The 26,225-nt window shown below is 29.3% G+C and overlaps 1 protein-coding gene across 1 annotated transcript in view; it reads right to left on the bottom strand.

The window, feature by feature from the left end:
* LOC107450611 (gamma-aminobutyric acid receptor subunit beta) overlaps positions 1 to 26,225 on the bottom strand; it is a 410,218-nt gene that overhangs the window by 266,378 nt on the left and 117,615 nt on the right. The window contains exon 4 of the mRNA XM_071187317.2: positions 13,437 to 13,663. Coding sequence (XP_071043418.2) covers positions 13,437 to 13,663 — 227 coding nt within the window. The remainder of the gene's footprint in view (positions 1 to 13,436; positions 13,664 to 26,225) is intronic.

Raw genomic sequence — 26,225 nt, 5'->3', positions numbered from 1 at the left:
CCGGAAATATAATGAATGGAAAATTGACACAAATTGTAAGAAACAATTATAACTCATTGAAATACAGCGTAGTAAATGCAAATTTGGGACCCTATTATTTGCGATGCAAAATAAATCCATTCATATATAATCTCATTGTTGACAATATGTTAAATATAGAGTTTACTAAATTATTTTGAAAATAATGTCAAACATTTTATTAAAAAAATCAATGAGACTTATTGCATACGTATTCTTTAAAGGATATTGTAGTTTTCGGTCAAACACATTTTTTTATGGATTAAACTTATCTAAAATTTTGTTCATGAACAAACTTTTTCAAGATGTACGTTTTCAACAAGAATAAATTTTTTATTTTCAACTTCACATGAATGATAAAAACTTCGGTATATCACCTATTAGTGAAGTGATTGTCAACAATATGAAATCAGCTCACTCTGACGACGGTTTGGCATGTTTAGATCGAAGTGAAAAACAAATTCTGAAATTTATTAACCCAATCAATTAAACTCAACAGGTCGAATTTGCCAGCATTTTCGTCAGGGACAAACAATTGTGTTATCATAAAAATAATCATATAAATCATTGCATTACCTAAAATGTATGCCATTGTTTTTATTTACTATAACTATTATTGTTTATTATTATTATTTTAGTTTAATTATTTATTTATTTAATGGAAATTATCTGCAGTGGTTTTAAAAATTGCGATTCAAAGCAAAAATAACAGGTTTAAAATTTTCAGAGTAATCCCTATAACTTTGATTTTTTGAAAAATCTTTTGATTTATTTCAAATATTTATGTATAAATAAAACAAGTTAAATAGTTTCAAATAAGGAATCTCAATATATTTTGCAATGCACAGTGCACAAAAAGAAAAAAAATGCGAACTATTTTGAATAATTTTGGATCTAATGGTCGGATCTTAAAGTTTTAGGACTCATTCTTAATAATTCGATGGGTGACCTCAAACTTGCTAATTAACTAGCTCACACGATATTTTAAGTTAGGAAATCAGACACTAAAACATACTTCCCCTGAATAAGTATATAATTTTTTTCACGGGATTTCTAACCCCCAAAATGTATAGGAGTTAATCTGGGAAAACCCGTAGCTAATGAAAATTTTACTTTTTGCTAGTTTACCTATTGCGGTATTTTTTTCACACAACTATAAAATTCGCTTATCTAAAGATAATTCTAAGCAAAAAATAACTTTCAGTAAGTATTTATAAATTTTTATTGCCTTACTTAATACTAGTCGATAATTTTTAAATTGTAAGTTATAAAATTTTTTGCATCATTTTGAAGAAAGTAATTTTACCTATCTATACAAAAATTTGAGTAAAATTGTTTGAATATTTATCGAGAAATAGAGTTTTTAAAAAGTTGTATATTGCAAAAAAAAGCCATATATTACTACAAACGCTTTGAAAATGCATGTAAATATAATATCTACTTAAGTTTACATACATTTTAATTAATACATTACAAAAATATACTTTGCATTAAAAAATTGTTTTGCACCTTTTTAAAACTCAAATTAAACATCAACTGGGATACATCAGGGGACTTAAGAGTATATTAATAAGTTTATAACATTGCAGGCCTTTTGCGACTAGCATTTGTTAAATTTTGATATGTATTTTTCTTTCTGATTGGTAAACGGTTGATTTTGACAGAAACGCGTAATGTAAACTAATTTCGGATTGAATAAAAAAAAATTCCTTTTTTTGTAAGATCGGAGGCCAAAACAATCGTAGATTTTTTTTGTGTTTGAAAATGTGTTTTCTTTTTAAAAGCAAAAATCGACTGAAGTTTTTTTTTTTTTTTTTTGGTTTTCAATACATTTTATTAATGTGTTTACTTATTGAAAAATATTGTGAGAATATTTTTTTTATATTTGCACCTGAATACAGTTTGCTAACAAGTTCTTAAGATATTAATTGCGTACAAAGAATTAGTAACCAAAATGGTACAATGTTAAGTGTTAATTTAATATAAGTATTATTAAAGTTAAGTACTCTTCTTTGTCAAAGATATAGAACAGATAAAAAAAGATATTAAGTGATTAGTGAAAGATATTATAGCATTACACTTTACAAAAATATTAAACGTTAAATTTATGATGTAAAAAGCAAAAACATAAAGTCAGTGACATTATTTTTCCAGAACAGTCACTTATCAAAAAATAAAGCCTTTGAAAAGTGTGATTTTTTTTACTTAAAATTACAATTTGGTTGATTAAAAAAATTGCAAGCTATAGAACCTTAACTTAAAAAATATCTTAATATAGATTAAAATAATTTAATTGTTTACATTACTTTTACTTCTTTAATAATTCTGAAAGTGTAAAATGTGATGAAGTGAATAAACTTTATTTTTTTGAATTATTAAACGTTAAACATTTTCATATTTTCATCTAAATTTGATTGTACGTTTAATTTAGGGTATTAGGATGCAATACGTAACCAAAATAAGGTGAGAGATAATATTTTAAAAAAAAAAAACAATGATTTATCAAAGAACGATGCCCATGAAAAAAGACCTGCTCTCTCGTCCACAAATTGTCTGTTTTTTTTTTCTTTTTGTTTAAGATTACTATCTGTTTGATTAAAACACTACAAGCAAAAGTAGCCAAATTAGAAATAAAATAATAGCAGTTCTTAAGAAACTTATATATCTTTTATATCTATAAACTATTATTTGTATGCTTTGTTATTTTTCTTTTCTTACTTAAATCTTTTGTAGGAGAAAAAAAAACATTAAACCACTTTACGCTCGTAATTTCTTCTTTCTTTTTTGTCCAAGAAATGTGAAACAAGAATGATGTTCGAATTTGACCCAATAGTTATCAAGTTATAGAACTTTGAAAACTTCACTTTATAATTAGCAAAACTGAGTTTTTATGTTACGGCATAAAACAAGGATTCTATTATTTAAAAGTCCCAGATGTTTTTGAAAATAATTTGGCAGGAAGACGATATGGCAGATACGAACAGATATTTTTCGAAATGCTGCTTTTTTTTATTCCATTGATATAGTTTTAACTGTATTCTCTAATCAATCGAATGACAGTTACTATATTTTTTACTCTGCGTGCTTTACTGAATTCAAATAAAATTGTACCTTACTTGAGTTTAATTTTAGATTATAAAATAAAACAACTATCGTTGTACAATTAGACTAGCCTTATACACATAATTCCTCACACATAAGCACGCAATACGGTGTCGTACCATATTAAAGAAAACAAACTCAAATGGAAACAAAAAATAATAAGGGTAAAATTAAGATAAGAATGCAAAAAATTTAAAATTTGTCCACACAAAAATAATCCCCCCTAAATATGAAAAATCCTTATCCCTTGATATAGGTTAATCATTAATGATAGTTAATATTTTTTTTAATTCAGATGGGTTTATTCCTATTTTTTTCCGATAAAATTATATCTTTTTAAAAATAAAAAAAAATAAAACATTTAAAATAAAGTACAGCCAAAATGACAATTCTTTGTATGATAACGTATAGCACTTAAGAAAACATTAAAAAAAGTAAAAAATAAGCTGTCTTAAATGAAGATATAATTTGCAAATCTAGAGAAAAGGAAAATATTTATTATTTCAAGGCAATTTTTCTATTAATTTAGGAGTTAAATAAAGTCAGGTAAGTACCATAAAATGCTAAAAGTTTATTAAAAGCAATTTAAACTTATGCTTCAGAAGCTTTTCACTGAAGGACTAGTGGTTTACGCTTGTTGTTTCATAATCTTGCTTTCACGAAAATAGTTCCTGAACTCATCTCTAAATTCTTAGAAATTTTGGATCGCGTTAGATCACACTATCATACTTTTTTTTCATAAACTAAATAAGGCAGTTCCAAGTTGAACAATATAATCTTTCAAGTTAAACCACCTTCAACTTGTTTAATTATTATACAGTGCTGAAAAACACTTTGAGACCTCAACATATTTTTTTGTATAAATATTGTTATTTCAAATTGATATTTTTTTTACTTCAGATTAGCTATTTATTCAAGGATGCATTTAAAGTAACTGAAAAAGGGAATTATTTCCTTCATAAAAATTAAAACTAAAAGTCGATAATGTTAAGAGGTGGAAAAAGTTTGAGACCACTTTTTTTGAAAAAAATTCAAGATGAAAAATCAAATCACGGCGATGAAAAAAAAATCAAGGTGATAATCTTACAAATCTGCCTACCTTCTGAAATTTAAAATTGCCCAACTAAAAATTTTAATTTATTCATAGTTTTGACAGAAAAAAAAGCGACAAATGTCGGGCAGATGAAGAAAAAAAAGGAAAACATTTTGTTTCTTATAAGGACTTTCCCAGAAAATTATAGTGATTTTTTTGCTACAATAACTTGGTCAAAATATTTTCAGAGAGGAAAATTTGTTTATTGATGAAATTTTTTGTTATTTTTTTTCTTCAACAACTAGTCCTTTGTTGCAAATAATAATCGATTATCCAACAAAGAATTGATTTCAGTGGAAGACGAACTTAGCTTATCTTAACTTAAACATATCTAAGACCATATCTATGGTTACACGCAATTTCTCGGAGAATCCAATAGGTTACAAGGAGAAAAAAAAGAAGCAATTGCTTTAATGTTAAATTCTCATTGTCAACGCCACATCATTAAAAAATTGATTGATGGATTTGCTACTTAAACAGCAATTAAATCTTCATTTCAACTTCCTATTATATTTATAACAGTATAAATCATTACAAAAAATTGTAAATATTTAAAATTTTCCTAATTTAAAGCAAAGCCAAAGCTGGTTAAACGACACATTTAAAATTTACGAGATAAGTTAAATTTATGGCATACATTTATGTTTATCGATGAAATAAAAATTTATCAAGACGTTCTAGATGGGTTGAGATATTACTTTCAAGCATTGTTCAAATGAATTATTCTCGGGAATAGCCTTAAACATTTTCCCCAAATTAACCATGTTGCAACTTGAAAGGGAGCATTGTTATATTTTTTTAAGGTTGCAAACAGAAAATTGTGCTTCAAGTTATTAGCATTTTGATTCAGTTTAGAACTTTTCCTTCGAACTCTTAAAAATCAATATTTTTTTGTATAATTTAAAATCTAAATATTGAAATTTCGATTTGAATATTTATCCTAATTGCAAAACTGTTTAATTTATAAATTACTGAAAAAATAAAAATAATGAATTAAATGAAATAAAACAAGGCTGCTAAGTTTATGAAAATTAATCATGATTTACTTTGTAGTCTTATAAGGAAAATAAAGTATTTACAAATCCAGGCATCCAAAATCAGCAATGATAACAGATAGCAGCAATCTCTTTGTGATCGATGACCTGGGTGGACTTTTCGACCCTTCATGCCCCAAAGGTCAGCAGTTAAGCACCAAGCAGTCCATTTCACTGTATTCTTTCGCACATATCAAAGAGCCAATTGATTAATCCACTGTTCTGAAGGTTAGCTCTTTACCGGTAATTTATGGCTACTTGCAACGCATTGTTACCTTTACTTGTCGTCTTCTTCTTGTAAACAATTTTTTTTACCATGGAATAAAATTCCCGAGAGTGTTTTAAATGATTCGAGCGGAATTTCAAAATGTAATTTGACATTCTTAGAAAAGTAATTTTGATACACAGTCTGAGATCTTTGTTTCTTTAGAATTCTTTTAATAAAATTAAAAGTTAATTCTTTTTCATTTAAGATATTGGTTCATTATACCCTTAAAAATTGATGATAATTAATGTTCACACATTTATTTTCTGTTTTCTACATAAAATTTTTAACACGGAAACAGCATCGTTTGAGTATCAACTTTCAGAATAATGATATTTGAAAAAGTAGAATGCAATAAGTTTTTCTTATTTTTAAATATTGAATGATTCGAAATGACTCATAGAATTTCCCGTTAGGCAAACAATTATATCATTAATCTGAATTGTTTTCTTTTTTAAGATAATTCAATGCCCGATGTTGAAAAAAACTGATTTCAAAAGTAACAATTTCTTACAAGTATGCAAAATGATACAATAAATATCTATTTTTAATGGTTTTCCAACTCAATTGCACTGAAATTCTTTTACCGATTCAATGCATATTTAGCTTTGGTGACTGATTTTTACTTAAAAATTTTTTGTCTGTACGATAGAAATTTTTTCTACACCCGTTCTATTCAATATCTGGAAGACTGTTTTTGTATTCCAAACATTGAAAATTCGATGATCCTAAAATTGTTAATAATTTTACAGGACAAATGCAAATTGTCGAAATTAGATGACAACATTATTTCGTGGTTTTCTTTCAAAATTTTTTACGAATTCTTTTATTACCTTTCTTAATAAACAAAAGTTTTTAAAGATTGTTAATTGATCAATGTGCTATTCTTACTGGCTTACTATACGATTTTCTTCCCTTGACCTCTTTACAAATTTCATCGCTGCAAAAAAGAGTTTTTCAAAATTGAGCAACAATTTGTCAAAATAGCTTGAATACATCATGCATTCCAAATTAAAGTAGAATATACACATTTTTAAGCAAAATTCATAAGAAGGGAGAAAGGTGTGAGAGAGATTATCCATTGCTGCGAGCAGGATTCAAACCAAGGGGCTTGCTGTAAGATGCTGTATCTACCATAGTTGTACAGTCCTCAAAAAAAAAAAGATATCACCCTGAATAACTTTCGTTCTAATGATCGGATTTTCACGAACTAAGTGTCAATCTTAATGGTTCCGGGGGGTGACTTCAAATATGCTAATTTATTAGTGCTAACTATTAGTTAAGTTACGAAATCAGGCACAAAAACGTACTTTCTCTGAATAAACATGTATTTTTTTTTACAAATTTGGAATCCAGACACTTGAATTAAGACAAAATTTTGAAAACATTGGGTCTTAAATTGGGTCACAATAAAGGTTTATATATTTGGCGATAGTCCAGAAAACCGCAAAAAAAAGTCGCCAGCGATAATTAATATTTTAAGGTAACCCATTGACTAATTCGAAAGAAGAAGACTTAATTTCACTAGGTTGCTAAGCAACCAATTTCTGACTGTAAAAAAAAAATTTAAATAATGCTCTGTGATTGCTCGGAGAGGTTTAATAGAAATATCTCAAAGTTAATAGAAAGTTAATAGAAAATATCTCAAAGTTTCTAGGATATAGACAATTTTTAAGCTAATTTCTGTCCAAAAAGCAAAACTTTTTTTATTTTAATCTCCCTTGAAAAGAAAATTTGAATCGATTTATAAATTATTTATGATTTTCTAAGTTTTTAGAAATCAAATACGTAAACTTTTTATCTAATATTATTTAGATTATACTGTTTTTGTTATACTTATTCGAGGATATCATACTAAAATCAAATTAACATAACTTATTATGACTATATACAAAATTTTAGGGATAATCATTTTTACAGCTTTAATCGAGTGTTCTAGGAAAGAAAGTTTGAAGAAAAAAAAGTGCTTGAAAAATAAAATGTATATTGTATAGTAATTCTAATGCACATTCACAAGGTTTTCTATAAGTTACGATATTTCTTTTTTCTATAACTCAAGGAATTGCTGAATATTTAGTGGTATTTAAAAAACATTGAAATATGTTATGTTTAAGAATAAGATATTGAAATAATATGTTGCATATTGTAAGATTCATTTTTTAAAAAATCGCTTCATTCTGCTACATATTTAGGTTACAAGGCTTTCTTTGGATAAAGATGTTTAGCAAATATCATCCTCATCTTTCGATACATTCTGAAACTTACATTCTCAAATTCACCATAAAATGTCGCACAGCATATTCTTCAAATACGATTACAGCTACATTTACCACCAAATACTGCTACTAAGATTATTTTTGTTTTCTTATATATGTTACCGGACAAAGTATGAAACGCCGGTATTGAATAGAATGTGTAGGCATTCTACACAATGCCGGGTGTTTTCAGCAAAGTATGAAATGTGAGAGGTATTACATACTTTCCCTAGTCATTCTATAGAATGACAAATGTTATTTAGGCAAAATATGAAAAAAAACATACTGATGAGGTCATTCTGTTATATTAATGATGTGCATGTTACTGTGAATGACCGAAATCGGTGGTTGTTGACTTTCACCGGTGAATGTTGACAATCACATAGTCGCTTTGGTGAATGTCCGAACTATTTATTACATCCGATTTGATATTAATTTATTCGTGGATATAATTACATTTATTCGATATTTTAATTCTTACTGACGATAGATTAGAAGAAATATCAGTGTTTGGAGTATCAGGCTAATATATATCGGGCAATGGCACTGAACCTAAAAAAAACATCGGTGAAGGATATATCGCGCAGTGGCACTTGACCTTAAAAAAACTTCAGTGTTGGGTATACCGGGCAGTGGCACTTGACCTTAAAAGAGCATCAGTGTCTGGTATACCGGGCAAATGTATACCAGGCAGTGACACTTGACCTTAAAAAAACATCAGTGTCTGGTATACCAGGCAAATGTATACCGGGCAGTGGCAATTAACTAGAACTAGTACGACTAGACCTTTGGTAAATGTCCGAAATATATACTAAGTCTAGTTAAGTGCCACAACCTGGTAATACATTTGCCTGGTATATCCTACACTGATGTTTTTTTAAGGTCTAGTGCCACTGCCTGGTATACATTTGACCGGTATACCCTACAATGATGTTTTTTTAAAGACAAGTGTCACTGCCCGGTATACCCTACACTGAAGTTTTTTTAAGGTCAAGTGGCATTGCCCGGTATGCATTTGTCCGGTTTACCCTACACTGATGTTTCTTCTAATCTATCGTCAGTGACTGTTAAAATATTGATTAAATGTAATTATATCAGCGAATAAATTAATATCAAATCGGATGTAAAAAATATTTCAGACAATCACCAAAGCGACTGTGTGATTGTTGACATTCACCGGTGAAAGTCGACATTCTCCAGATTTCGGTCATTCACAGTAACATGCATTTCTCAAAAATAAAAATGTCATTTTGAAAAAAGAAAACTGAGAGTTCCATTAAAAAACATTTATTCAAAATGTGTAAAGAAAAGTAAAAAGTTGTGCAAGCCATAATTTATGCCTGTCTTATCAAGGGAAACAAAATTTTCATATAAAAAATAAGAAAATAACCTAATTGTCATTTTTGAATGACATTTTGACGAATGCATTTTACACTTTGCCTGTTTCTCATTTGGCATTCTATAGAATGCCTAGGAAATGTGTGAAATATACACCGAAGAGACATTACATTATAGCCACCCTGCTAATAACACGTAGGACGGCCTTTAGCCCTCAAAACTGCTAGCAGCCGCCGTGGTATTGATTCCACAAGGTGCTGATAGAGTCTGAGGTATCTGATACCAAGCGCTCATCAGCTGGTCCTGCAATTCCATCACATTGCGAGGGGGTAGCGTGGCTGTATGAATTTGTTTTTCCAAGTAGGACCACAATTGCTCTATTGGATTAAGGTCAGGTGAATTTGGGGGCCAAGATATGACTTAAAATTCACTGAAATGTTCCTCGAATCAATCTATGACGTGAAAAATTTATTAGTATATTAATGATGAAATAATAAACGCAGTAGGGTAAAGAATAAGATTTTTAAAAATGTTAAAATTAAATTAAATAGTTGGTAAAATAGTTCTGCGAAACATTTCAGGATAGGTGATTAAAAAATTACTTTTAAGATTAAGACGATATATAAGATGTTGAGAAATTTGCAATGATGTGAGAGATGTTTAAAAATGTTGACTACGATTTTTATTATTATTTATAAAGCATATATTCAGGAAATTGATAAATATTTTATTCCAAATCTAACATACGTATGTATATTATAGAAATTGTATCAGTTATTGAGAAAAAAAACTAAAATATAAAAAATAATCATATTAAATAAGCAAAATCTGGTGTATAATCATATTCTATCACTAGCATGCTTTTATAAAACTCGGCATTCGTTGATTAAAATGTTTTATTCAAATTTCTTTGCTAAATTTCAAATAGAATTTTAGACGACTTAAAAAAAATATCGTATTTTATAGTTTAAAGAAATAAAAATATAAAGATTAGCAAACGATTATTAGCGAAAAAAATATGAATCAAATTTTACGCCACTCGCGCTAAGTCAAGTTCCTCGTAAGTTTATCACATTTTAATATTAATCGCCCCATTAAATCATTTCTTCATTGTCGCCAAATTATTATTTTTTAAATAATTAATTTTAATTTTTCTCATCTTCCAATAAATAAAAATAATAGAAACTTTAGATTTTTCAATTGAAAAATATGTAGATTAAATTGGTATAGAAAAATCCCTACCTTATAATTCAAAATGTTTTCATCCTCACTTTAATTAAATGATAAAAAATAATAAATAATTATTAAAAATTATTTTTTTCATGAAATTATCTTTGGGTAAATGAGTTTTATGAGTGGGTGCAATTTTTTTTTGAATTGCTTCATTAGTTTTTAAAATATGACTGAAAACGCAAAAAACGAAATTAACATTAAAGGGTCCAAACTTTGAATCGCTCTCCTGAACAAACTATGGGGACCAAATTTCTCAGATTGCGCGGTTACTCCCTATATTTTGAAGATAAGGAATCCAAATATGCAAAAAAAAATTTATGTTTATTCAGAGAAAGTACGTTTTTGTGTCTGATTTCGTAACTTAATTAATAGTTAGCACTAATTAATTAACATATTTGAGGTCACCCCCCGGAACCATTAAGATTGGCACTTAGTTCGTGAAAATCCGATCATTAGAACGAAAGTTATTCAGGGTGATATCTTTTTTTTTTTGCGGACTGTTCACCCCAGCCCAGGAAGAGTTAGAAAACTTTATGTAATGACCGCCGCAAAAACACATTATGACATACTAATTTCGAATTCAGTATTTAATATAGTTCAGTAATGTCCAATTTCAGATCGGCAGTTTCAATTTCGCTTTTTTCTTATTTATTTATTTCTTAAAATTTTAAATTGAACAGAATGTATTTGATGATGAGGCGGCCACTATTCGTAACTCTCCCTTGACTAGGGTGTTCAACAATGGTGGTTAGAGAAACCAACTATGAACAAAGGTTGGTTCCTGCCAACGAACATCGCTTAATTCTCCCTCCGCATGCATTTTGTTGAATGCAGCTTCAATTTTGAATACGCGGATTTTCATTTGTTCCGGATTTTTTTTCTTCTCAGTTTTGAGAAACCCTTTTTACACTGATCTATGAAAAAACTTAGATGAACAATATCACATTGACGTTTCCCTTGTGACCTAATTCAAATTGTCTTTGCTGTTTTTTGCCGATGAGAAATAAAATAAAACTTGAAAACTAAAAGTTTGTGATGAACATAACTTGCAAAAAGAGTGCAGACATTTTATGTTAGTAAAACATTTTCTTTTTTCTTAAATGTATTTATATGTATAATGTATTTAATTCATTTGATATATGTAGTGCAGTATATTAGTATATCAATGGGGTATATCATACATTTTTGGCATAGTTCATAATCTGCAAAATGTGTTTAGTTTCGTATTTATACCAAGTTACATTTAGGAAAATAAACATAGAGCTCAGGCGATCAGGCAACATAGCAGGTTTTGCCACTCTTGGATTTAGTACGAAATAACTATTTTAGTTTTAAATTGACACAGGTATCCAAAACTGCTTATAAAGAAATATAAAGGCTAATCACTTATATTATCATAACTATATTGCTAGAAATATAGGATCACGTCCAACCATAATATGACTCGAATTTGCTACAACCTAAATACGTTGCCAATTAAATTATACAATTATGTTAATTAATGCAAAAAATTTGTGGCATGAAAAAAAAATATATAATGTAATGATTTAAAATGTATAGACACACAGTTCCATTTAGAACCTTATTAAGGTGAGAGCAAATATCGAAGATATTATGGTTCAATAGAGCAATACAAAGGTTCAACGCTGAATCGTATTTTTAGGGTAGTAAAGGAGTTTAATACCATAACAGAATCCATTCAAAAAATTTAAAAGTATTATTCATTATATCATACAAAATAATTTTCAAAACAGGCTTTCAAATGCCATTTTCAAAATATATTACTTTAACCCTTTAAGGCACGAGTTTCTTTCGCAAAAACTGGGAAAAAATGATCGAGTTCTTTTTGACAGAAAATGAATAAACTGGTATAGTGTAATTTTTTTTTTTTTTTGCAATTTCACTTGAGGGGGGTGACTAGGATGCAGAAATTAGTGCAAAAGTTATTAAAAAAATTACTGTACAAGAAACATGTAAACAATTTGGTTACAGGTTTATTTTGAATTTCGAAATATTAAAATCGAATTAAATCGAAATATCAGGTAATAATCAATAAATTAAATTAATGTATCAAATAGCTAATGATCAAAATGCACCATGTGGTTTACACAAGAAAAATTCTGCATATTGGTGTCATCTATGGTAAATAAATTTAATTATAATTTAGTCTATCCATTTTTACTACACTGTAAAAAGGCTCGGTAAGACCTTAGCCAGTATTTGGTGCAAAGTTTCTCATAATCCCTAAGCTTAGTAAAATAGAAGATCATTTTATTTTAATTACACCATAAATTGTGAAGTATGATTGAGAAATACTTCCATGATGCAACTGAATGCACCCACAATTTGGTAAAATACATAAAACTTTGACTGTAAATTGAACGATATTTGTTTACGACGCCATGTTTTCTTTAAAACTCAGTCTCGGGACGACTAATGCGTGTTGTGTCAACTCAGGTAAATGTTTTAATTAATCAGAGTTCATTTCTTTTATGCTGAATTTTTAAATTTGGCTGGCTGTATAAAACGGTTAGAGATCTGTCATAAAATAGCCTACTTCAGGTAAATAGTTTTGTTACGGTAACCTTAGCTTGCATTCGAGCTTTTTAAAAAATAACTAATAATGGTGAAATGACTCTGATTTTATAAAAGAAAAATCGTGTTTTTTCTAAACACCTACTTTTGGTGCAACCTTCAACTGATATTTGGAGCTAGTGAAAATATCAAAATATGGTAAAATTGAGCTCTGTAATTATGTAGCCAGCAAGTGAATACCGATTTTTGGTGCCATGAGGCTAGGAATTTCTAACAGTGCAGAACGGAACGGAACAGAAGGGCATTAGAAATAAAATAACATGAGATACGAAATTTATATTTGTCGGAAACTTTCGCCTGTGTCAGACACGGGCAAATGCATTAAGAGGTCAAGACATTTTAAAACAAAAATATCTATGTGGTTAATTAAAATATATCCTTGTGAATCCTTGTGAATAAAATTTCCTTTTTCTTTCAAAAATAAAAATGAGCTTTATGATTATAGAATGTATGTCAAACTTAGATTATCCAAATAAATTTATTAGCTGAATTGAAAAGCTTACCTCATGCTTCGAAAAACTTCTCCCTTATAATTGATTCTCAAAAATGTATTAGGTGTTGTGGCTTGATGGAAATATGCAGTTTTTTCATTTGTAAAAAAAGTATCTGGCACCCAAATCAGATCTGCTACTTCTGCACCAACTGTTAAATTATCTAAACCAGGTCTAGGCATAAAGTCGAGTCTATCATCTTTCCAAGATTGACGAAAATAAAAATCCAAAGTGAAATCCTGAAAGCAAAACTTATTTTGTCACTAAATTACATTTAAAAATTAAAAATTGCAATGGAATTAAGAAAGACATGTTAATTGAAAATAGTGTAAATAAAATATTTCTATAAATTTTCCACGCAATTTTTACTTGAATTTCATTCTATTACTTCTTTATATAAGCGAGTAGTTTAACACAAATCTTGTTATTTAAAAGCCTTAATAAATTAAATTGTGTAATGAATTCGTATTGATTAATTATTAAGACTGGAAAAACTCATTAAAAGTATAAAAAAATGGAATTAAACAAAAATGAAGACCAAAATTTCTATACAATAAATGAAAATGGAAAAGTGCAGCATAAAACCAAAATTGTCCTTAGTACACAATTTAAATAAGAAAGGGAGAACTTTAATAAAAAGCAAACTAAATTTTAAAAATAAGCATATCAGCAAAAACTTCTTTAGGGGACACTCTACCATGCTAACAACATGCCTTTTGTACCAAAAACTGACTGTTTAATTTCGCTTTGATGTTTTCTGGCCATTTACTTTTTTAGGTTATTTTAACTGCAACTTTCTATTTGTTGATCTTATATGTTGACGTGCTGCTCTCAGAAAACTTTTGGATAATGTGTTTTTAAGTATAATTGTGTTTCTCTTGATTTCCTTTTTAATTTTAATGGTTGAATTTTTGAGACATTGTGTTTTTATTCCTATTTTGTCTTCCCTTTATGGGGCCTCGGGGCACATTTTTGGTTGAACCACTTACTACGGAAAAGCTCCAACATGTTAGCAGGGCTGTGAGTGCCTCTAAAAAAAGTACTGTTTTTACTGACATGCTTATTTGAGAAATTTCATTTGGCTTTTATTTTAAGTTCAAGACTATTTATTTTAATTGTGTCTTGAAGAGCCGCGATGTCTCAGGGGATAGAGCAGCGCCTTCTAATGAGGTGAACCGGGGTTCGATCCCGGAGATGGCTGGTCGATACGAATTCCGCATCCGGCTTGCACCGACCACAGTACTGCCGTGAAATATCCTCAGTGGTAGATGTATAGTGGGTTAGAGTCCCCGTGCCTTCAGGGTAACCGTGGGAGGTTCTCGTGGTCTTCCTCTCCATGTAACGCAAATGCGGGTTAGTCCTCCACGAAGGCAAATTTCTAACAATACTTAATCCAAGAAATCCCTTGTCTTCTGGATTGGATTCAAAATTACGAGTAGTCGTACATAAGTAGTCGTAAACCCAAAAATTTTGTCTGCAGTTCAACGACGGTTATAAAGTAAAATAAAAAAAAATTGTGTCTTGAAATGCATTTCATAAGGAAGCTGGGTATTATGGCATATTGTGGACCACCTTTTTAAACTATATTTATTTCCAATTTTCATGGAAGCATATTTTATTTCAAATATTAAAGCGGTAATAAATACTTTGCGTCCCTTTTTCTTGTGGTCATGCCAAATTTCCAAATGCAAAAAGCATAATATAAGAGTTTAATTTCTTGAATTTCACTGTGAAAAAATAAAAATAATGCAAGAAAAATCTTCTTTAGAGTCATATGATGAGGCATTAATGTGTCGACAAAAATAAGCGAAAGTTATTTAAATACATACAGCATAAAAATATTCTGTTACAATTACTTATGTTAGTCACAGGCGACAGACGACCAATTTTTAGAGACATAAAAATGACTCTTTTTTTCCCATTGTTAAGATATAAGAAGGCGTGGTTTGTAGTTTTTCTATTCTTATTTATTAAGATGTTATTGAAGATTTTCAATTATTTATTTTTTTCATTAAACAATAACACTTGTTAATAAATCTGTCCACCCACCTATTCTTAATAAAAACATTTTTAGAATTTAAAGATTTAGCCATACACTGTTAAGATTTCCATTATAAATTAAAGTAAATTAATCAGCAACAGTCTATACATTCAATTCACCTTAAAGTTTACTATGAATAACATGTTTTTTAACTTTCATGGTTTTAAAACCGCTTACAACTACCATGGTTATAAAATCATGAATACATAAGTTTATAGATTTTTAAAGATGTTATAAGTTTATAGATTTACGTAATGGGCGTTGGAATTAGGTTGTGTGGTTGAGATGTGCTTATTTTAAATGAACTGCGTAATGTAATTTAATTAGTTTAACTGGCTGTTTTACATATCGTAAAAGATGCAAAATACTAGTCTTTTTTGTGCTAAGCAGCTTTATGGTGCTGTCATCTACATGTGGATGAGAGTACAATGTTCTAATAGTTGATGGTAACAAATTGGGGAAAGCAGGCAACTTTTCATGTGTTGAAGGAAATATTGTGGTGTCAACGCAGGTACTCGAACCCCGGTTCAGTCGGTTATGAGATTGACAGAGTTACCCTTTCGGCTATAATATGTACCCATTTACAAGAAAGTGATAAAATGCGATGAAATTCTGGTTGCTAAACCGTATTAGGTGAAATCAGTAAATAAACGGTTTTTCTCACAGTATACAATTTTGAATTTGAATGATTATTAGACAGTTTTGTTTGAATATGGTAAGATAATAATTAAATAAAATGTCATTTAACCATTTTTCCAAGAAATTTTGAATAGAATGCAAGTAATGCCTGACGCTTTGGATACATAAATAAACTAACATTTATATTGTGAATTGATATAAGAGCAACCAATGTCAAACGTCCAAAATGTTGAGAACTAAGTCGTTTGTAATTCTTGAAAAACCAATCACTTAGTGTGTGTGAAGGAATCTCAGAAAAAGTTCTGTCATTTATTTCTTTTTTAATTTTAATGTTGGATGTTTTTATAAAAAGAATCCCTTTAACTTTTTCCGATCACATAAAGTATCGTCGAAAGTAACAGCAGTTGTTCTGGCATCAAGCCACAAATTAGAAAGATCACACTATAATTTTTTTTTTGATATACTAAATAAATCTTTAAAATTATAAAATATTCTCTGAACTTCATATTTTGGATACAATATGCCAGAAAGACAAATTATGACTAAAATAAAGTTAATTAATAAATAAAAAAATTTTCTATATTCAACGAACATACATATAAAAGAATTTCTTTTTTATATGTGATTTTTGTGAAGAAAAAAAAAACTAATTAGTGCACTTAATCGAGTAACACATATTTTGAAATTCTCTTAGGCAGATTGACTTTAATATTTCGTCTAAATAGTCAAAACATTCAAACTTCTTTATTTATAAATTAAAAATTAAACTAATTTATCCGTTATTGCTCGATCTATACAAAGACAAAAAAATAATCATCAGAAACTATTATTTATAAAATTAGGCAAGGTTATGAGTAGAAATAAGCATTTCATTAACGCAGTAAATCTAGCTATTAGACTATTAATTATTCTGAAAAAATTTGAGTTTAGAACATTTCATGAGATGAAAGAGTAAATCGTACGTCATAACGTCTCTGAACATCGTTATAATTACGTAGACTAACGGGAAAAATATTTGAAGTGTAACTTGCCAAACATAAAGAATTTGTTTACAAAATAATTTTCTAGAATACAATAATGCTGCTATGCTAAAAATTTATGATGTACACAAATTCCTGCTGTAACAAGTTTTATATATTTCATTCTGAGTATAGAAATATTTCTCCTCCGAACTATATATTTTAGTAAAATTATTTATAGATATTACAGAGAATTCTTGCTCAGTTCGTGATGAACGCTGTATACCGCAGCGAAGCGAGATTCTTACAGATTCTGTAAAGTAAATTTGAATAAAACAACACATAACGTCAATTTAATCTGAAGTTTTTTACAATATATTTGAAGTAAAATTTATATTAAAATAAACAAAATAAACTTAAATTTCTGGAAAAATATACTTGGCTTTTCAGTTTTAATACACGCTTAAAATATTAAAATGTGGATTATAAATGTGGTACTTATAAAGATTTCGATTTTGTTCATTTGAATTATAAAAATCAAGAATCCTAGGTCAAGTAAAATAAGACAAGTTCGACTAAAATGGGTCGTAAAGAAAAAAATTTGGAAAATATCGTTCAGTTCTTGTTCAATATCAACTCAATAATGTTCAGACTTGTATCTGCTTCACATTTAGAAATATCTCGAAGAAAAAAACTAAAAGCTTATTTGGTATTTCAGCATCTTCAGGCGAAACAGTCAATTAACCATAAATTAGATAGTATTCTAATTGTTAACTGTAAGAAATAGCACTAACTGCTTTCACCTAATATTAGAACAACCAACCAGACCAAAAACAACCAGAATTTTATTGCACCAATTAGTCCCACTTAATGAAATCACTTAGTTCCTTGCTGCTGGGCACAACCTAGAGGGCTAATCTGTCAATTTCATGACCGACAGAGCGGGGGTCTCAGCATTTACATTAGCACATGAAGAAATTCCAGTAATCTGCACCCAATGTAACCCCAATTTACAGTCCCTGACCAAATTATTAGACGCACTCTATGTAAAATCTTAATTATCAGGTCATACTATACAGATTTATTGTTTTTGCGCAACTGAAACCGGTTTGCACTTGTTTACGTTAGTGTATCAATTGGACAAATCAGACGATACATAATATGAATTTGACGATATGATAAATTAGATGATATATTATATAAATATAGAATATTTATTGTATGAAGAATTATATTATAATAATTAGATCAAATTATTAGACGCACTGTAGTTTTTTAATAATGACATGATTTGCACGAGTTTATTTGCAATACTTTTATATTTAAACATACATGTAATAGGTTTTTATTGAGGATATTTTTTATATAATCTGTATTTAACGTATTGCATTACAATGTTAACCAATTGATACAGGAATGCAGACCGAGTAAAAACAATACAGCTATCACCTGATAATTATAATTTGGCATAGAATCTTGTTGTGGGTCTAATAATATGGACTATTTGTTCAGAAATGTAGATGTAAATTTAATTAATACCAAATCTCCCCACCAGAGGGCTGATAATCAGTCTACATTGAACCACCAAGCAGTAAGCATTGGCTTCAATTAATTGTCTTCTAATGTATAACTTTATAATCTGAAGGGTTCCACCCTAATAATATGGTTGTTTTGTTTAAATAAATAATTGTTTTCGATAATGATTGCCCTCCCCTTCTTGTAAATGGTGCAATTGGCCACGAAGTATTTTACGAACTAGAGGAATTTAAAGCAAGAGAAAATAAAGTGTTATTTTTAATTTCAAGGGCAAAATCGAAAATGACAGATACATGATCGCTTCAAGGAGACAGCTAGTCTAATTCTTTGTATGTGCAAAGTAAGCCTTTTTATATCTTTCTTTGTTGAAGAATTCGTTTTCGTTTTGAGGTTTTGATTATTGTAAATTTTTTGTTTTTTTTATATTGTTAAGGGTGTGACTTTGTGTTAGACGTTCATTATGGCTGAAACAGATTATTTAGAGAGAATTAAGAGAAAAAGGTCTAGTGAACGAAGTTGTTTTACTAAGTTAATATATAAAATTGATAAATTATTAACTGAGCAAAATGTTGAAACAAATGTATTAGATGAGAATCTTACTGTGTTAATTGAAAGGAATCAAAATTTATTAGCTTTGAATAAGGAAATTGAAAATATAATTGATATTAATTTGTTGGATGAAGATTTAGCTTCTAGTGAAGAATATCAGGATAAATATTTGACGTATGTAGCTAAATTAAAGCAAATGATAAAATGTAAAGGAATAAAGGTTTCGGTTAATGTACAAAAAGTTGAAACTGTAAAAAATGATTCTGTTATAATTAAGCAGAAAAGAGTAGTTACTAACAATTCCAGTAATAAATTGCCGAAAATTCAAATTGTTCCTTTTTCGGGAGATCCGAAATATTTTAATTCTTTTTGGGATTCTTTTGAAAATACTATCCATAAAAATGAATCACTTTCTAAAATTGAAAAATTCATTTATTTGAAATCTTATCTTACTGGCCAGGCAGGTAATGTCGTATCAGGTTTTGATTTAACGAATGATAATTATGATAATTGTATTAAATTATTACATGAGAAATACGGTCGTAGAGATTTAATTTTGAATTCATTTGTTAATAAAATATTTAGTTTTCCGAGTGTTAAACATATCTCTAATATTACAGCATTACGCAAATTGTACGATGACTTAGACATCGCAGTTAGATATTTAGAATCAATGAAAGTTCAGTCTGAATCTTATGGTATACTTTTGATACCAATAATTTTACAATTATTGCCTGAAAATTTTGTTTTAGATTTTCAACGAAAACGAAAATCTAAAGATGAAACCGATGTTAATGAATTATTGCTGTTTTTAAAGAATGAGATAGAATGTCGTGAATCGGTTGCGTTTTTAAATGATAAAAATACTATCTGTAACAATCGAGGTAGCTATAATTTGGGTAACGAGCAAAATAGGTATATAAACAGAAATTTTAATAAAGGCACACCCTCAGCTACTGCGCTTAATGCACAGATAACACAGTCAATATGCATTTTTTTTCTATGAACCCCATGACGCTTTCAAATGTAATATGTCTTCCCAAAACAAGGTAAAATTATTGAAAAATTCTAATCGTTGTTTCAAGTGCTTTAAATTGTTTCATGTAAGCAAGAATTGTCGTGTAAATAAATTACCTTGTTATAAATGTAAGGGATTAGGTCATCATGGGTCTATTTGTTTAGGAGGTAATAAGGGAATAAATAATGCTAAAGTTAGTAAAACTCAAAATGCTGAGCTAGAGTTAAATGAATCTTCTGATTTGGCTGCAGTTTCTAATGAAACTCCACCATTGAGTATTTCCAATGAAGAAGTCATTAGTTCTGTTTCCCAATGTAATAATAAAAATATTGAATGTTCTAAAAGGGTTTATTTGCAGACTTGTACTGCTGAAGTTAAATCAGATTCTTCGTCTCAATTGACAAGAATTCTTTTAGATAATGGCAGCTAGCGTTCGTTTTTGTCTGAACGAGTTGCAAATAATTTAAATTTAAAACCGGTTGCTTACGAAGTTTTGTCAGTTTATTCATTTGGAATGCAAAGAGCAACAGAAAAGGCTTATCCTGTTGTTGAATTCGAAATTTTCAAAAAGAACACGAAATTTAGAACTAAAATTAGAACTCTTGTCATACCATGCATTACTGAAGTTAAAGTTGAACCTCCCGACCCCAAAGTAATTGAATTTATGAATAAAAATAAAATTGATATGGCTGATTCTTATTTGGAAGATAATGATAATTTGCTGAGTATAGAACTTTTAAATGGTTCAGATTTATTCTGGGAATTTCTTTTCTATGAAAAGATATCTATAAATAATCGCCTGTGTGCAATAAAAACTGTTCTAGGATGGGTGATTAGTGGAAGTAGATATAAACGGGAGCATACATTGTCACAAAATTTAGCGGTTATGAAAAGTGTAATTGAATCAGGTGATATGTTTGATTTAAGAAAATTCTGGTTACTCGATTCCTTTGGTATCACCAAGGAGTGGGAGATTTTATCTCTAAAAGAAAAAGAAACAATTGATAAATTTGAAAGCAATTTAAAATATGAAAACAATCGTTACAAAACCGGATTACTTTGGAATTCAAATCCCGATGATCTTGATAGTAATTTCTCTATTGCCAAAAGACGGTTTGATAATTTAATAATAAAATTAAGTAAAAATAAAAATATTTTTGACATGTATGCAAATATTATGGAGGATTAGATAAGAGATGGAATCGTTGAGGAATGTAAAGATAAATCCGTTAATTCTGGTTATTTCATGCCGCATACAGCTGTTTTAAGACCCGATAAAGAAACATCTTGTGTTCGTATCGTTTTCGATGCTAGTTCGAAGGATATTGGTTTAAAATCACTTAAATGATATGTTATTGTCAGGTCCAAATTTAAACCCGAATATTTTGGATGCCATACTAAATTTTCGAAAGCATGAAATTGCATTTTCTGGTGATATTGAGAAGGCGCTTTTAATGATAGAGATAGTTGAAAATGAGCGCAAATATTTAAAATTTCTTTGGGTTGATTATGATAATTGCGAAGGTTTTAAAATTATGAATATGAAAAGGTTACCGTTCGGAGTTACCACTTCCCCTTTCATTTTGAAGGCAATAATAAAGTATCACATTAAAAAATATGCTAATGATAAACCCGATTGCGTTAGAATGTTAAATTCTTCGTTATACGTGGACGATCCGTACTGGGGAGCTGATACAGTTAATGATGCATATCGACTGTCATCTGATGCTGTCAATATTTTGCAATATGAATTTACGGAAATTTAATTCTAATTCAAACGAACTGAAGAAATTATGGAGTCAAAATGGTACTGCCATTAATGAATCAATTGCACATGCAAAGGTGTTAGGTCTTCGATGGGATACAGAAAGTGATGCACCGTTGATTGAATATAAAAATTTAGAGCAGTCATCATCTAAGTCAATTCAGTGCACCAAGCGTACTGTTTTGAAATTAGCTGCTCAAATTTATGATCCTAGCGGTTTAATTTCTCCCTTTGTTATTAAGATTTGGAACAAACATTTGGAAGGCTGGACTCGATTAAGATGACCCTCTGCCTTTAGATATTGAAACAGACTTTAACAATTGGATTTCTGAAGTTCCTTATTTAAAGAACTTTTTTATGGAACGGAAATATTTTGATAACTGTGATAATAAGAAAGAAATTGCCGTTCATATTTTTATTGATGCTAGCACAAAAGCCTATGATGCTGTAGCGTATTTCAGATATGCAAATATTTCGAACGAAGTTAAGACCTCATTCATTATGTCCAAAAGTAAGGTAGCACCAATCAAGACTTTAACATTGCCCCGCTTAGAGCTTATGTCAGCTGTTATTGTTGCTAGAATTTATGAATATTTTCACAAATTGTTTAGTGACATTTGCCAACAATTTATTTGTGGACAGATTCACAAATTACATATTTTTGGATAAAGAATAACAACTCTTTGAAACCCTTTGTGCAAAACAGAGTGTCTGAAATTCAAGCTCTGACAGATCCTAAACTTTGGCAACACTGTCCAGGAAGTTCAAATCCTGCTGATAAATTAACTCGGGGAGAATCACTAAAAAGCCTTGTTGATGATAACTTATGGAAATTCGGGCCATCTTGGCTCATAGAGGATGAAAGTAAGTGGCCTCAAGAAAATACTGAAATTAATCATCAGCAGCATTCAGTTGATTTAGAACTTAGAAACAGCGTTATTTCTCAACACAGTTGCCTCACAGATTCTAAAGAGACTTTTCTGATTTTAGAAAATTACAGTTCTTTATTAAAGGTGAAAAGAATTATGGCTTTGTCAAGGCGGTTTATCCACAACTGCCGAAATTATGACAAACTGAAAGGTCCATTAACTACTGAAGAATTGAAAGAAGCCGAAGTTATTTTAATAAAGGAGGCGCAAAATAACTATTATCAAGAAGGAATTAAAACTTTGATGAAGAAGGAAGATATAAAAATTAACTCCAGCATATTTTGTTTTCGTCCATACCTAGATGAAAAACAGATGTTAAGAATTTGCAGTAGACTGTTTCAATCTGAAGTAGATCCTGAAGCAGTTAATCCTATACTGCTACCCAAGAATTCGAAATTTTCCGAGCTTTTGATCACTGAAAAACATAAAAAGTTGCTTCATAGTGGAGTTAATGTCACTCTTTCGCAGATTAGAAAAAGTTATTGGATTCCACAAGCCAGACAACATGTGAAAAGAATAATTGGAAGATGCGTGATTTGCAGAAAACACTTTGCGAAACCAGCCAATCAGCGTACTGGAGAGCTGCCTAGAGATAGAATTTCAGAGTCTCCACCTTTCTCAGTGGTTGGAATTGATTTTACTGGGCCTATTTACGTAAAACATAAAGATAAAGTTTTGAAATCTTATATTACTGTGTTTACTTGTGCAGTCACACAGGCTGTACATTTAGAACTGATTTCCGATTTGTCTACGAATAAATTTATCTTAGCTTTACGCCGTTTCATGTCAAGAAGAAATAACTGTAAAACTATTTATTCTGATAACGCAGCAACTTTTAAAGCTGCTTCAAGAGATATAAGGTACTTCTTTTCTATTATTAGAGGAGAAGAATATCAAAATTTCATTTCCTCTGAAGGCATTGCATTGAAATTTATTGTTGAGCTTGCCCCACGGTGGGGAGGATTTTATGAACGGTTGATGAGAAGCATTAAAGAACCTTTTAAAAAGATAATTAACATTCTAATGATATTTTAATAATTTACTATTCCTTTAAATTTGATGCTTCAAACTATATTTTACTGTCTTATAATTGATTACTGTTTATTTTTATATTTTACTGTCTTATAATTGATTACTGTTTATTCAATATTTTACTGTCTTATAATTGATTAGTTGATGTATTTTAGATATATTTTTAGATATATTTTAAATTATTAATTGATATATTTCAGTTTTAATATGTAATGCGTTTAAATAATGTTTGATATAATGTAGAATTTTTGTTTTGCTATTGCATATTGTTTTGTGATAATTTTTACTTTAAAATTATCAGGTGGGGAGTGTTCAGAAATGTAGATGTAAATTTAATTAATTCAAAATCTCCCCACCAGGGGGCTGATAATCAGTCTACATTGAACTACCAAGCAGTAAGCATTGGCTTGAATTTATTGTCTTCTAATGTATAACTTTATAATCTGAAGGGTTCCACCCTAATAATATGGAACTCGTTGTTTTGTTTAAATAAATAATTGTTTTCTTGTTGTCGATAATTATTGCCCTCCCCTTCTTGTAAACTATTAGAATACGATACTCTCAGTCACGCATAGATGGTAGTCTCGTAAAGCTGCCCAAAACAAAAAAATCTAGTATTTCTAATCTCTTACGATAGGTAGAGCAATCAGGTAACCTAATGAATCCTGTTTTTTATTTGAAAACCACAACCTAATTTTGATGCCTATTACTTAATGAAAAGCCTATCTCCAGTTTAGTTAAATATCAGTTTTGCGAAAACATGCTCTTTACAGTAATCTTTATGGTTAATTGGTTGGACAAACTGCCGCAGTTATTTTACCATCCTTTTTAATGAAAATTCTAACAGTGCAGTAGGATAGAAATTTTTGATCAGTTGATCCTACAAATTCACCATTTTTTTTTCACCCTAATTAGATTTTAGTATTCTTTTATTTTCAAAATCATTTGACATTTTAATTGGAGAAAGTACATTAATGAAAACATAAAATTTAAGCACTTCAGACAGCACATTTTAAAGAAAACAAATATCACTTTAAAGTAATATTTAATGCTATTTTAATTACAGCATATTGGATAAAAATTGTGCAAGAAATTTAATTAGCGCAAGAAATTTTACAATAGAAAAAAACTCAAATTTCCTAATATCTATTTTAAAGTTATTAGTTGTTTTCTAGTTGAAGTTGTTTATCTAGTTTCAAGGTTTAAAACAAATAAAAAATAAATAATTAAACCACTAAAGGTTTTGTAAAAACAAACACTTGTTAATTTGATCAAGATAAATTCCTTTCTTCAACTCATTTACCTTCAAATAATATTTATTTCCATTTTACTCGGAAAAATCTATTTCACTAAATTAAAAAAAGTGAAACGCATTATTATAAAATGATATAGGTTCCTCTTAAAACCTCGAGAGAGATTTTGAAAAATTTCATAGCCTTACTCAGGGTTTCTATTTATTATTTACATTTCTTTTTAGATTTATTGAGTTTCAAGTATATATTTAATCAGAAATGAATATTTTCTGTTATTCCAAAATTTGAATCAGACATCTATTTCAATAACTTGATAGTGGCGACTGAAATGGGAATGGAAAAGAAATAAAAATGTTTTCCGCAGAGACGAATAAACCCTTGAATTTAAAGAGATTACATCGATTACTTCCAGCCGTATCCAACACAAATGGCGTCAGCATAGCGAAGAATTACTAAAAGAGAATTCTTTGATTACTTTTGTACTCCCGAGAAGCAACAATTCAAAGAAAAAAAACTTTAAAAAAATCAAATTCAAGGAAAACTGCCTTACTTAACTTTTTATCAACCCATAAAAACATTTGTTTGTTTTGGTGCATTTGAACGTATTACAGCAATGCGAAATCTACTGTTACTTCAGTGGTAAAATAAAAGTTGTTTACGTTTGATAAAGCAAACACATTGAAAACGCTCAACAACTGGTTGCATAAAGCGTGTAAGGTTTAAATCTACATTATCCTTTTTAAATGGACTTAATTCATTACCTAGATCTATCTTCGAATCATTTGAACTTTTTGGACATTCTTTCTTTTTTTTTTTCGATGCTTACTTTTACTGAAACATCCTTAACTTTCATTTTTTCGATGCTTACTTTTACTGAAACATCTTTAACTTTTCTTTTTTCTATGTTTACTTTTACTGAAACATCTTTTTCATCATTTTTAACCTTAAAATTTCGAGAATTCTGCTGTTTAATGTGCAAAGATAAGTTGTCACGTTTAGAATGAGCAGAGATGATCAGTCTCTTACCAAATTGAGTAACAACTGGCCTGACACAATCAATAAACAAACAAAACTCCCTGC

This window comes from Parasteatoda tepidariorum, chromosome 11 (assembly GCF_982258835.1).
Source record: "Parasteatoda tepidariorum strain Cologne lab strain chromosome 11, Ptep-v5.0, whole genome shotgun sequence".
Taxonomy (NCBI): domain Eukaryota; kingdom Metazoa; phylum Arthropoda; class Arachnida; order Araneae; family Theridiidae; genus Parasteatoda; species Parasteatoda tepidariorum.
The sequence above is the reverse complement of the archived record's forward strand: the minus strand, read 5'-3'. Positions and strand labels throughout refer to the sequence as shown.